Source organism: Oratosquilla oratoria, chromosome 4 (genome assembly GCF_046742065.1).
Source record: "Oratosquilla oratoria isolate Oo_2021 chromosome 4, ASM4674206v1, whole genome shotgun sequence".
Classification (NCBI taxonomy): Eukaryota; Metazoa; Arthropoda; class Malacostraca; order Stomatopoda; family Squillidae; genus Oratosquilla; species Oratosquilla oratoria.
This window is the reverse complement of record NC_134780.1, coordinates 24,466,591-24,481,551: the sequence shown is the minus strand read 5'-3', so window position 1 is coordinate 24,481,551 and position 14,961 is coordinate 24,466,591. Positions and strand designations below refer to the sequence as shown.

General features: G+C 43.6%; 2 protein-coding genes across 3 annotated transcripts in view; both read right to left on the bottom strand.

Moving 5' to 3' along the window:
- Positions 1-10,659, bottom strand: part of LOC143024678 (organic cation transporter protein-like) — a 30,743-nt gene extending 20,084 nt beyond the window's left edge. The window contains exons 1-5 of one of the 2 annotated variants that reach the window (XM_076183671.1): positions 10,447-10,659; positions 10,037-10,143; positions 8,556-8,673; positions 7,906-8,209; positions 5,423-5,526 (exon numbers count right to left, since the gene is read on the bottom strand). In XM_076183671.1, the coding sequence (XP_076039786.1) occupies positions 5,423-5,526; positions 7,906-8,209; positions 8,556-8,673; positions 10,037-10,143; positions 10,447-10,466 (653 nt within the window). In that variant the 5' untranslated portion in view covers positions 10,467-10,659. Of the gene's footprint in view, positions 1-5,422; positions 5,527-7,905; positions 8,210-8,512; positions 8,674-10,036; positions 10,144-10,446 lie in introns of those variants that run through there. The other variant, XM_076183672.1, reaches the window with a different exon arrangement.
- A 2,141-nt stretch (positions 10,660-12,800) lies between these two features.
- Positions 12,801-13,364, bottom strand: LOC143024434 (serine/threonine-protein kinase Chk1-like). The gene has a single exon (XM_076183236.1). The coding sequence runs from the start codon at positions 13,362-13,364 to the stop codon at positions 12,801-12,803; it is 564 nt and encodes a 187-aa protein (XP_076039351.1).
- Between the last annotated feature and the right edge of the window lie 1,597 nt (positions 13,365-14,961).

The following is a 14,961-nucleotide window of genomic DNA, read 5'->3' as shown; positions in this document are numbered from 1 at the left end:
TTTGAATTATAAAATATATTTCATATAAATATACTTCATAAAATATACTGAATAAGATATATAAAATATACTTCATAAAATATACTAACTTAACCTAAAGTTCTTCAAATTGCAGCAGTCTTTTTCGTTTAAATGATACCATGTCTAACATTGAAAAAAGAAAGTCTGACAACTGGGTCTACTGACTACTGTGCGAACCCCTCACTAGTGGTACGCGAGGACTTTCGGGGTTATGTACGATTTTCATTTGTTAGCGCCTTGGGCATGATATTTCCAGTGTGCTGTGAGGAAAGTTACGCCACTCATCGACTAATTGACGGAGGAGAAACAGATGCATCCCTCACATTAAAAATCAAATAATAAATTGTGTTCTTTGTTGGTCGTTTATTTGTGTGTTCTATTTACGAATGAATTTATAACTGACCGACTTCTTTTAGCCAAATGATACGCAGTGATGATACGGGATCTTCAATTAGTACTCAATCATAAAAAAATGTAACGTTAAACTTTAAAGTGACGAGCATCTCGGTCGGTGCCATTTGATACTACCCAGACACTCTAAACGTTGTTGAAAAACTGCCAAGCAAACTGTCGGAGGACACTCGGCGTCCACGTGAGAACGACACCTTTATCGTTATGCCTTGGTTACACGGGGCAAGTTGAGAGGCAAGTCAAGTGCGCAAGTTACTTGAACTAAAGAGGAAAGCGAGCAGGCACATGTTCGTGCATTACATCCAGTGCAGAAATAAATTCCTCCATGAATGTAATTCACGAAGACGCTCGCTCCGTTTGTTTTTCTTCACAGTTACCTTATATATATGCAATAAAACACTGGAAATGTGTGTGCTAGAAATGCAAGGTAAACACTGTGAAGAGACAGACTTTCGTTTGATACATACTCAGTGTAGATGTAATAAACGAAAGCGCTCACTCCGGTTGTTCCTCTTCATGGTGGTTACCTTATATATACGAGTGTATATATATATATATATATATATATATATATATATATATATATATATATATATATATATATATATATATATATATATATGATAAATAATTATAATAATAGATATGGACGTTCTAAAAATCAGCAACCCCAGAGCACCCAAGTAGATATCAACTACCCCGTATATTAGCTGGAAAAGAGTAGCAATCCCAGAAATGAGCCTGTAAATATGAATCGCCCCAACAGTGACGATCATTTAACTAAGGTTATGTTATGTTTAGTTAGGTTAAGTTTGTTAAGATCAGCCGCCACAAGAAAAAAATAATAATAGGTTGTAAAGGTAAACAATCCTTAGGTTATCTGTATAATCTGAGTTATCAATGTTTATATCGTCTATAAACATGAGGAAATAATGGTAATAAAAGATATATAAAACAAATGGAATATAAAAAATATATAAAAGTATAAAAGATACATACATACATACATATACCAAGGCTTTTTCCCCCTTTCAAGGGAGGTAGCCAAAAAGGGGAAGGCATAAAAACACTCCCACCCATTTCATCCCTAAATACACTCCACACCCCTCCCACCCTCCCTCTCATCTGAGCACCTCCTGGATGACGGGTCATCCCTGCACCTTGCCCACCGCCCTGGGTCAGAAGCAGTGTCGCAAGACACAGCACATCCACAGCAAGGCCGCTTCATTTAATCGGCGACCCCCCCTCTCCGTCCCCCCTTGCATATAAGGAGAGGACGGGGAGAAATCCCTTCGGGCTGCGTCAAAATTTGCTCACACATACTACCTCACCCCCCACCCCCCTGCCCATTCCTCCTCATGCAATCACAACATCATCCATATACAACCACTCTCCACTCACCTCTGTCTTCCGTCCTCTTCCTTCCTTCCTCAACAGACATTCCCCTCTTCCCCAAAGCCCCCTTCACACCATCCATCCACCTCATCCTAGGACGTCCCCTCATGTTCACTCCCTCAACATCTGCCTTCCATACCTCTTTTACTAGTCTTTCTTCACTCATTCTTTCCATGTGTCCAAACCATCCTAATATTCTTTCATCAACCCTATATCCCAGCTCCTTTTTCACCCCTGTTCTCCTCCTCACCTCCTCATTTCTCACTCTATCCAGCCTAGTAACCCCCACCATACTTCTCAGACACCTCATCTCAAACACATTCAAACTCCTTCTCTCTTCTTCTCTTATGTTCCACGTTTCTGCCCCATACAGTGCTGTTGGCACAATCACTCCTTCATACAGTCTCCTCTTCGCATCCATTCCTAAATGTCTATTCCTCATTACACTCTTTAATCCACCAAGGCATTTACTCGCTTCTCTCAATCTACATTCTACCTCCACCTTCACTCCACCTTTTCCTGCTACACTTGCACCCAAGTATCTAAAACTATCCACTTCCTCCAGTCGCTCTCCCTTAATGTTCACTTCCAGTCTACTGCCACTTTCACCCCTTGTACATCTCATCACCTTACTTTTACCCACATTTATCTTTAGCTTTCTTCTATCACATACTCTCCCAAACTCTGCCACCAGCTTCCTCAATCCCTCCTCCGATCCTGCCACAAGCGCAGTGTCGTCCGCAAACAACAGCTGGCTCACCTCCCACTTTTCTCCATTTTCTTTAACCATCTCCAATCCCTGACCCACTACCCTTGCATTCACCTCTCGCACCACACCATCCATGTATAAGTTGAACAGCCAGGGCGACATAACGCATCCTTGACGAAGTCCCACCTTTACCTCAAACCACTCACTCTCTCCATTTCCAATCCTGACACAAGCTCTACTACTCTCATAAAAACTCTTGACAGCTCCCAAAAGCTTTCCTCCTATCCCATAAATCTGCATAACCTCCCACAGTGCCTTTCTGTCTACCCTATCATAAGCCTTTTCCAAATCCATAAATGCCCAAAAAACATCCTTCCCCTTTCCTATAGCTTTCTCACATATCTGTCTTACCACAAAGATCTGATCTACACAACCTCTACCTGTCCTAAATCCACACTGTTCCTCACCATTTACTCCTTCTGTTCCTCTCCTAATCCTCTCAATCAAGATCCTCCCATAAGCCTTCCCAACTACACTTAACAAGCTAATCCCTCTGAAACTACTACATTCACACTTGTCCCCTTTTCCCTTGTAAAGAGGAACTATACAGGCAGTCCTCCAGTCCTCCGGTACTCTACCCTCTCTCCAGCAAACATTAAATAACCTCACCAACCAGTCCACCATCACTTGACCTCCCTTTTTCAGACATTCTGCATGGCATCCATCCAGACCAGGTGCCTTACCTGCTTTCATCATCTTAACAACTGCCTTCACCTCATCCTTCCTTATTTCTCCTCCATTCTCCTCACTCATCACTCTCATTTTCTTCGCATTTCCCACTGCAGCTATCTTTCCTTCCCTATCCTCCTTCACATTTAGCAACTCCCTAAAATATTCTGCCCATCTTCCCCTTGCTGCCTTCTCTTCCATTATAATCTCTCCATCTGCACCTTTTACCTTTTCTTTCCTATTTGATTCGCCTCCTCTTCCTCTCTTAATTTCTTTCCAAAACATATTTTTATTACTTTCAAAATTATCTGTCATACTCTTACCCCATTTCACATCTGCTCTCCTCTTTGCAACCTTTACCTTTTTCTTTACTTCTCTTTTCTTTTCCCTGTAAGTCTCATATGACTCCCTCGTCCTACTTTGTAACCAATCTGTGAAAGCTCGCTTCTTCTCTTCTACAACCTTCTCCATTTCCTCATCCCACCATTCACTACCCTTCCTTCTATTTCCTCCTGACCTTCTTGTTCCACACACCATCCTTGCACACTTTATGACTCCCTCCTTGAACCATCCCCATTCCTCCTCCACACCCATCTCTACTCCATCCTTTACTCCCTCCCACGCCTCCTTCAGCTTCTTTCCGTACTCCTTCTCCTTTTCCTTTTCATTCAAGGAGTTCACTCTAAGAACCTCCCTACCTTTTGTCCCTTTCCTCTTTCTCCATCTATCATCCACTCTCAACTTACCTTCCACCAAAAAATGATCTGATATTCCCCCACCCTCTCCCCTTAGCACATGTACATCCTTAACTCTTCCTATCATAATCCTATTTACCACTACATAATCCATTAGCGCTCTATCTATCACCCTTCCCTCCACCACCCTCTCCCATGTGTACTTATGCTTGACTTTCTTCCGAAACACTGTATTTGCTATCATCAACTCTCTAGACACATTTCCACCATCAACTCTCCACTACGATTCTTTCCTGGAACTCCACACTTCCCAACCACTCCATCGATTGGACCATTTCCCACCCTAGCATTAAGGTCTCCCAGTACTATTACATTGACATTTCTTCCTAAATCTTCTATGCACTCATTTAAATCCATCCAAAAGGCCTCCCTTTCTTCCACGCTCTTCTCACTGCCAGGCCCATATGCACTTACAAAGACCCTTTCCCAGTTTTACCTTTATCCACATTATCCTTGAGGAAACCTCCTTCCACTCCACTACCTGTTTACCTATCTCCTCACTTACTAGAATAGCCACCCCTTCCCTCCCTCGCCCTCTCTTCACTCCTGATAACCTCCCACTTACACTCCCAAACTTACACTCACCCTTCCCTTTCAACTTAGTTTCACTCAAAGCCAACACATCCATCTTTCTTCTCACAAACATACTACCTATCTCTTCCCTTTTACTCTCATCTGTACCACATCCACGCACATTAAAAGACCCAAACCTTAGGGTGCTGGTCCGAGGCCCTCCAGCACCCCTTATGCCTTCACTTTTATTTTTAGGAGATATGCCCCGTGGGGCTACAGGGAGAAGGATGCCTAGTCCCAATCCCCGTCACTTTCTTCTCGCCTCTTACGATCCAAGTGGGAATACTTGGTGGCAGTATTCTTTTCCCCCACCACAGGGAATTCCCCCATCACAGAAAGAGAATACTCAGAGAAATGGTACAGGACAGCAACAAGGGGTTGGGGGACAGCATAACGGAGGGACAGTCGTAGTATAAATTAATAAATTAATAAAAATATCTCTGTTGAACCCTCGCGGGTTCTGATGGCGCCACAGGGCAAGTTGAGAGGCAAGTCAAGTGTGCAAGTTACATGAACTAGAGAGGAAAGCGAGGGAGTACACGTTCACACAGGTCACTTGTCTCTGACTTGGCCTGTGTGAACATGTACTTGATCGCTTTCCTCTCCAGTTCAAGTAACTTGCACACTTGACTTGCCTTCCAACTTGTCCCGTGTAAACGAGGCTTGAGTAATGGCCGTCAACCGCTACTCATCTCAGGTTCCTCCAGGTATCGTGTCTGCAAGAGTGACATACCGCGGGCACCGTCACAAAAAAAAAATAATAATAAAATAAGAAAAAAAGAAAAGACAAAAATGGGCGCGCGCCGCCCGTAGAATTGTTGTTCCTCACCTGTCGGTCAGAACTCCTCCCAGAAGGTCTCCGATGGCGTAGCCAACGGAGAATACCATCTGGTACAGCGGGCGGAGGTGTGCACGGTCGCAGACGAGGTCGAACTGCCATGGAGGAGAGAAGGAAATTGAGGTCAGAATCAACTACGCTACACTCTGGACATGCATCTGTATTCATGTCTGCCCATGTGGACTCGACGTCTCATACAAAGCGTGTGTGTGAGTGTGTGTATCTGTGTGTGTGTGTGTGTGTGTGTGTGTGTGTGTGTGTGTGTGTGTGTGTGTGTGTGTGTGTGTGTGTGTGTGTGTGTGTGTGTGTGTGTTTGCGTGTATGTCTGTATACATACATACATACACACACACACACATTATATATATATATATATATATATATATATATATATATCTATATGCATATCTATATCTGTTGAGGTGTGAAGACAGAATGAGTGGTAGGGTGGTGAGTTTAAACGCCAAGAATCCGTTGAAGTTTTATTTCTGACGTTTCGTCCAACTAGGACTTCTTCAGAGTGTACACAAATAGAACAATGACAACTTATATACCCGCACAGCTCACCCCGTTCCCCCTCGGTCAATGTTGCTGCCATCTCTCTTTCGTCTTGCCTCATGGATGATTAGTCCGCTTGCTATCCTCGCCAGCTTGACGAAACCGTCCCGATGGTTGCTGCATGGGAGTGAGGCAGCATACATTACCTCACTCCCATGCAGCAACCATCGGGACGGTTTCGTCAAGCTGGCGAGGATAGCAAGCGGACTAATCATCCATGAGGCAAGACGAAAGAGAGATGGCAGCAACATTGACCGAGGGGGAACGGGGTGAGCTGTGCGGGTATATAAGTTGTCATTGTTCTATTTGTGTACACTCTGAAGAAGTCCTAGTTGGACGAAACGTCAGAAATAAAACTTCAACGGATTCTTGGCGTTTAAACTCACCACCCTACCACTCATGTATACATACATACATATATATATATATATATATATATATATATATATATATATATATTGCTGGTAACCACTAAGGAAATCGGAAGAAAACAGTAATTCCCAAGCGCTTTCGTGTAATTCACATCTTCAGGGGAATACAGAAAAAGTTGTTACAAAGAGGTTTAAAAGTAACAAGATTATACACTAGGAAAGGAACAGACATAGTATGAGATGTCACAAGATTAAACACTAGGAAAGGAACTGGCATAGTACAAGATGACACGAAATATTACACTAGGAAAGTAGCGTTTAATAACACTTGTACTTTTAAGAAATTAATAATTAAGAATTCTCCCGCTGATTCTGATGGCTGCATATACAAAATCCCTTGCAAAGATTGTGAAAAGTATTACATTGGACAAACAGGCAAAGAACTATCAACTAGAATTAAACAACATAAATATAGTGTTAAAACAGCACAAGAATCTAATGATCTATTTGTTCACATGAAAGACCTCAATCATTGTATTAATTGGACTAATGCTTCCATTATTATTTCTTGTAATTCATTTGTCAATAGAAACATAATAGAAAGTAGTATTATAAAAATTCTGAAGGTTCAACTCTTAATATCAGTAATGGCATTTATAAATTAGATAAATTCATCATTAACAAGATTTGTAATCAGGTTGTATGTGACCAAAATTAATTTGGTGAATTGTACTGTTCTCTAGATTTCTTTTTCGTTGATGACTTTGTGTACCAAGACTTATTCTTATTTTCATATGTGACTTTTTGTGCTTTACCAGTTCCTTTCCTAGTGTAATATTTCGTGTCATCTTGTACTATGCCAGTTCCTTTCCTAGTGTTTAATCTTGTGACATCTCATACTATTTCTGTTCCTTTCCTAGTGTATAATCTTGTTACTTTTAAACCTCTTTATAACACAACTTTTTCTGTATTCCCCTGAAGATGTGAATTACACGAAAGCGCTTGGGAATTACTGTTTTCTTCCGATTTCCTTAGTGGTTACCAACAAAATTTGTGGATCACGTGTTGTTTTTAGTGATCTTTCTGCATATATATATATATATATGTGTGTGTGTGTGTGTATAATTCACCACGGTCTTGGATCACGTGTTGGGCTTGCAATCGACAGCTATTACTCTTCCGTATGAGAGTTCATATACGCCCCGAGCAATAGGTAATGCTACACACACAGCTCCTTGCCCACCAGAGTTAATATGCCGTCTGGCATATTAGCTGTCGAGAGCAATACGATTGTACCGTCGACCCTTGTGTGTATACGTGCTTGCGTGATCATGCATATATAAACGTATACAGAGTAGAGTGCATGTGGACAAGCACGAAAATGGATGTGTTTTCACTACAGGGCTTGTTTTTTTAATGTAGGTTCAAAACATGAGATATTACCCGAATGTGTCTAAATGCACTCTCACGTCTGTGCTCATTACTTCAAGTTCGACAGAAGAGGTTCATGAAAAGGTACTACAGAGTCAGTAACATGTAACTTGCCTCTGTGGTGAAAGTGGACGTGAAGGTGGAGTTGTCGTACTCCCAGGCCACGCAGGGGACGCCTTCGGAGACTTCGACGTCCTTCCTCTCCTGTGAGGTCTCCTGGGCCGCGAACCGGCGGGACCGCGAATGAGATAAGCTCTCTCTCTTTTCCGCGTGGTTCTTCCCGTCCTGCGGGATCAATTGTCGCTTGTTCCTTCCCGCGTACCTGGACGTGTCATTCAGCTCGTCCGGGAACAGGTCGGTGGACATAAAGCAGGCGTTGTTGAAGGCGCTGCTGTTGAACTGCTCCATGTACAAGGAACTGTTGTAGGTAGGGCCGGAAACGAGAGGCGAGTCAGGAGAATTTGCTCGTGTGTGTATGTGTGGATGTAGCAAATAGTGTCGGTATGACCTGTTGGCGCATGGGCGCCTGACCTTCAAAGGCAACTTTAATGTAAAAGTTACATAATACTTGAGTACATCGAAAGTTACACAAGCCATAGATATGAAGAAGTAATATTTGCATGTTAGGTACAACATGTGAGCTATTAATGATCTGCCTCAACTGGGAAAGTTTATAAGAAAACAGTAATTAATAGTGAAAATAAAAAGGCTGTTGATCTACCTGTCTCTTTGCAATCATCCATAAACCTCTCTCTCTCTCTCACCTGTCCTTGAGAAAGAAGAGATGGTCGTTAGTGTCGTAGGAGCTGGCAAGGCACCGGTATTGGACAGGGGCGTTCTGGAAGGTCGATCCGATGAGGGCGGGTGCCAAGTAGAAAATGACTGCAAGAAAGAGAAGAATAGATGACATCGAGACCCTCATTGGACTTGGGAATATGGGGGCACAGAAATAAGAACATAAGAACGGAGGAAACTGGAAGAGATTATAAGGCCAGCACTAGGCAGATCCATGTCCCATAACACTTGTCATCCCTATCCATAAACAACCGATAGTTTCAGCGCGCATTACATATTTACTAAGTCTACTCCATTCGTAAGCCACTCTGCTGTAAACCAATTCTTGTCTATTTCCTTCTTAAACCTAAATATCAAGGAAGAATGTTCAAGTGATAGCCCATAGGCATTAATGCTTAGCGACTGTGCATATGCCCATTTATCACAGTGTGTGCATAGAATGTATCACCGTACTTGTACTGGTGTCTACCACGCCCATCACCGTTTCTGATGATGTGAAAAATTCAAGGAGGAAAGCAACTCTGCTATTGTCTTTCTTGAGGATCACTTGAAGAACTCTCGAGTCAGCATATCCACACATGTTCGAATGATGATTTGTCGATCAAATATATAAAAATATCAAATCCCTGTTTGACACCCGTTTCAAGACCTGTAGTCTTCCTTTGTCTCAACTCTGCTTTCGGGGGTAAAGGAGGAAGGTTGGGGCAAAATCTCGTGGCGAGAGTTTGGTCAAGATAGGCCAGTTTGAACCACGCGTGTGTTGACAACAAGAACTACGATCTGAGTTAAGACGTCCTGTGTGAGAATGTGTTGCGCCAGCAAGACTGGAGGTCCCATCCAAAGAAACATCCTGTGATCACTGAGCGCTTATTAGTACAACGTTTCGCTTATTGCAGGTTTATCAAAGTAACCTTGATAATGTTGTAACAAGCGATAAAGCTTCGTCCTCACATGATGTTTCCTTGGATAGATTTGTAGGCAACTGCTAATTACATATAACGTGGAGAAACTTCTTGTCGACACCACGGGGATAATTTCATCTACGCTGACCGGTGATCCTTTCATTGGCAAGAAAGAACATCCTTAAACCCTTTCACTGATGTTCACATCTTCATCACGAGTTCTGGTTGCCGTCAGGTGATTTTATTCGACCGAGGGAAAACACATATCAAAGGTGCGTCTTCGATAAAATTCCAGAATTACGCAAGCACGGATATTTAACATGAAACTTGCATTATCATTACTATATAACCTAAATTAACCAAATCTAACCGAAATTAACCTATCCTAACTTAGCCAAACTTTACTTAACCTAACGTAATCATTACACGTAAAAAAAAACTGATCAGTCAATTGAAAGAAGAAGCGAAAAATATACTTCCGTGAAACTGGAATGTAACCGCGTTTTTGACTCCGGAGCATCTTGGACACCGAGAAACTTGGCACTCACCGATGATCAGGCTCACGATGTACTTCGCTTGCCACCTGCCGAGGCCAACGACATCGAGGATGGCATCGTAGCTAGAGCAGCTGGGCTGGTCATGGAGAGACATCATACTGCACAAGAAAGAGAAACCACAAGGCATCATCATGTTGTAAAAGAATTAACGGTTCTATACCAGTATCACGCAAACACATTTTTGACTTCTTTCTCTTTTGCATTTTCTAAGATAAATATTTGGTCTATATAATGGTGACGTTAGGTTAAGTTAAGCTAGGTTATATTAGGTTGGGAGCTATTAGACAACATAAGTTTCATGTTGAATATCCGTGTTTGCGTGATTCTGGAATTTTACCGTGGCTTGCAGTTTCTTAGGCCGCATATCTTTCTCAGTAATATCATCTCATTTGCTGTCTTACCTTGATCCCGTGGATGCCATGATGCCTCAGTTTCTTGTACAGTGGCTTCTGGGATGCTGAGGGAGTCTGTTGGCTTGCCAGGGACGTGGATTTGGGTGATTTTTCTGATCCTGCGCGATGGTTTGGGCATGCGGGGGTAGGAGCTGCGACGCGCTGGCAAGCGTGGCACCTCAACACGGAGACTGTGGACCGAGTACTCTTCTTCCTCCTCTCTGCAGGGTAAGGGGGTACAGGACGGAGAGGGCAGCAGCAGCAGCAGCAGCGTATAGCATTGATAAGAACTCTCACAAGGATATCACAGATGCAGTGCAACCACGCACACAACCATTTTGAAAGATAATCGAGATGGGGGACAGTGAACGCCGATAAATGTCAGGTGAAGCAGAAATAAGTAGAGAACGGGCGACTGTAGGCTTGGGAGAATGGAAAACGCCGGAGGAAAAAACAAATGACGGTGGAATAGAGCAAAGTCAGTGAAGATGGATTTCTTGAGGAATGCGTGTTGTTCATAAAGTGGACTGAGTGACAGAGATGTCATGATGAATGTGAATAGGACGTGGAGTGCGGAGGACATTATGAATAGGTCTTCTTGATGGAGCTACCCTGCAACAGGAGGAGGAGGAGGAGGAGCTTGAAGCTTGACTAAATAGTAATGTGTGCAGCTCACGGGATGTGTGAAGAAAAGACGATGTAGACTGAGAAGGGAATTATGTAAGGCGGTGTAAGAATGGTGTAAAAATGGTGTAAGTCTCCAAACTGTTGCTCGCGAGTGCAATGGCCCCCTTCAGAATTCATCATGGCGCCCCGCGAGGGTTTAGCAGAGAATTTCATATCTTTCTAATTCTTATATCGATTTCATATTCTATATTTATTATCATTATTCATTATTCTATTATATCTACTTTTATTATTCAATATACTATCATATTGTTTTTCCTTGTGTTATTTGTTTTGTATTTATATATTTTTTGTTCTCTGACACCAGCCATTGTATTTACTGGGGAAGAGACCCGCAGCTTACAAACAGATAAGGGACCACTGGTGTAAAGCAAGGAGTTAGTATGTTGTTCAAGAGACAAGAGCGATAATTGCTGGGGAGCGACTGGGAGGTGAATGGGAAAAATTAATTTGGGAGGAGACGAGAGAAGATAAGGGGGAGGGCAGTCAAGTGTAAGAGAGGATAGTGATATTGAAATAGGTGTACCTCATTTCAAAGAAAAGTTAAACAATAGGACGGGGAGAATATGAAGCGGATCAACTGTAGAATTTCCACCCCCACGCGCGTGCTGATCTGTGGGGATCCGGGGTGCTCCGCTGTCATTCAGGCACACACCGTCACTCAGGTCATGATAACGTTTTTTATTACCTAGCCTAACCTAACCTAACCTAACGGCGCTCAAAAGGTTAATCTTTGTTTGGATTAGGTTAGGTTAGGTTAAATTAGGTAATAGAAAACGTCATCATGACCAGAGAGTTAGATTAGGTTAGGTTAGGTAATAAAAAACGTTATCATGACCTGAGTGACGGTGTGTGCCTGAGTGACAGCGGAGCACCCCGGATCTCCACAGATCAGCACGTGCGCGAGGGTGGAGATTCTACAGTTGATCCTATGAGGCCACTTACATGTTTGTCCGCATGGGGCACCTCCCCCTCCCCCCACACACACTCCCTTCATTGCTGAGGAAGGGAGAAGAGAGCCATGGAGACGGACCCCGATAGGCCCTTTTTCATTCGTCTTTTTTTTTTCTTTCTTTCTTTCCACATGAGAACTGATAACCGGAGACTGATCACTTTTACCTAGAAGGCAGAGACACATAAACACTCCCACACTAACACAATACAGGTATTTAAAGAAAAAAAAAAATCTGGAGATCGATGGGAAGACCCAAGGATTGTTGCCGGCCACTATAGGGCTGCGGGTTTCCGGTTAATGAAATTATATAATTATCATCACCATTATCCTTAAAAGGTGATTTTTATTATATTTTTGTCGCCAGGTGATCAGGTGATTTTATTCAACAGAAGGGATTTTTTTCACTGATCCTAATTCTGGAACAGAAGTCTTCTTTTTCTCATGTTTTTTTTTTTCTAGAACGAGTGAGACTTAGAGAATTTTTATATGGATTTTTTTTTTCTATTTCTCTTTTCTTTTTCCTTAGGGCGAGCGCTGGGGAGATTTCTTTTTCACTGATACTAATTGTGGAACAGAAGTTTTCTTTTTTCTCTTTTTTTTTCTAGAACGAGTGAGACTTAGAGAATCTTGATATGGATTTTTTTTTCCATTTCTCTTTTCTTTTTCCTTACGGCGAGGGCTATTTATCGACCTGTTACTGGCCCTTAACGCGTCGGTGACCTCAGTCCTCCTTCCTTTCTTGACCACGAAACTTCCTCCAGCCGGAGAGCCTCCGAAGGGCATCCGGCTCCAGAGGGAGGTCCACCAGAGCCCGAGAGGACTCGTCGAGGTCTCTCCAAGGCGGCAGATCTTTCGTCTTCGGGTTCTTCTCGACCCACATCCTGAAGAGGTCGTCGTCTTTCTCAACCGCCCGGCTCCAGGGCATTCTGCAGGTCAGCAGGTTGACGAAGATGACTCCGCAGGACCACAGGTCGACGGGAGGCCCGAGGTAGGTCGGCGCCCTGATGACCTCCGGTGCCATATAGGCCGGAGTGCCAACGATACCCTCGAGTCGGACCTCCTGGCCGCCGACCACGAAGACCTCGGCCAAACCGAAGTCGGCGATCTTAATGACCCGGTCCTCCGTCAAGAGAAGGTTGGCGGGTTTCGGGTCCCTGCGACCCACGCCCCCTTCGTGGAGGTGCTCGACGCCGACCATCAGCTGGTGGAAGTAGCCTATGGCGTCCTCTGTCCTGAGGTTCTTGTTGATCGTGGTCTTCACGTCGCCTCCTGGACAGTACTCCATAAATAGGTGGAGCCTTTGCTCCACGAGTAACTCGCTCCTGTTCACCGCCCGTTCCCAGCAGAACAGGTTAATGACGTTGGGGTCCCTGATCTGGAAGTTTAGCACTTTTTCGCCGACGAAGGGGCCCTTGGGAGCTCTCAGGGCGACCACCTATCTTGGCGACTGACTTCTTCCTCTTCTTGTTCCGGATCAGGATCACCTTACCGAAGGAGTCCGCTCCCAGAACTCTGACGGTGGACTAGGCGGGGGTGCCGAAGCCACGGGCCTATTCCCGGTTGGTCTTCAGGATCCGTTTCGTCGGCATCCTCTCGACGGGACCCTCGGGAGCCTCTTCTTGGCGGCTCGAACTCGGGGAGGAGCATCCGCGAAGACTGCTGACGAAGGTGCAGAACTGCACCAGGAGTTTGCTCATAGCTCCTCTTTTGCGTCCTTGGCTGTCCCTTGACGCTTGTAGCTTCTCCTCGCTGTTGTTCTTGTCCTGATGGGCATATTCTTCCGAGTCTGAGGATTTTCCTTGCGGCAGTCTTGAACATCTTGAAGTCCTCGGACAAAAGTGTGGTTGTCGTTGGATCTGAACTTGAAGCGAGGACAATCGACATCAACATCTGAGTTTGTTTCTTCTTCGTGGACGGTTTGTCACTTTTTTTTCCAGATATTTACTGAATGATTTTCGGGCCTCACTTCCACCGGAACAAGATCCATGCTTCTATTTTCAGTTATTAGGGTGAACAGAGTTTCAACGTTCATTTTCAAGACTCACAGTTCGAATAGTTTCCTCCCCTCTGAATCGGAAGCGTGCTGGTCTCGCATTCGATTAGTTGTGGGTTCGAATTCCGCACTCCTCTCCCATTCCCAGCAGTGACTGTTACCTGCCCCAACAGTCCCCAAAGCGCACAGGGAAAGGTGACGGCTTCGGCCGCAGCTACTCATCGCTTCCTGGCATAGACCCATCACCCTTGTGTCTCCTCCGTTCAAAGCTACTCTCCTTATGGTTGTCAGACACACACACACACACACACACACACACACACACACACACACACACACTGGTGAGCCCTCTTCAGACTACAGACAGCTTCCATGTTTCAACTACCTGAAACACACAAACAATAAAACTTATTAGTACCGAGTGAATTTTTGCAGGGAACAATACAAAGTCAAATACAGTTATTGATGGACATCAAAAGGAAAAAGTTGATCGCATAGAATATGAATGCAAGAAGAAAACAGCTAAATTACATAGTCAGAATAGAACAGGAATCACATAAAAAGAGGTTGTAAATAATGGAATGGTTGAATAGATACTGGTAATTATGAAACTTCTGTTTGACAAGACCTTTTATTATCCAGTTCATATAGACCACTAATAACATTGAAAATAGGCTTACTTGTGTTTTATGATATGAAAATCCATTTATTAAAAGAATACGGGCAACAGCTGCAATTTTATAGTGCACAAAAGATAATCCACCTTGTCCCAGTCAATCACAATTCATGCAAACCCGCACTGCGGCCATCTTGTTTAAGTAAAAGTTACATACATCTGGGCACTTAGATTCAATGCCATACGATGGATCCATATTAAGAAGATATTGAA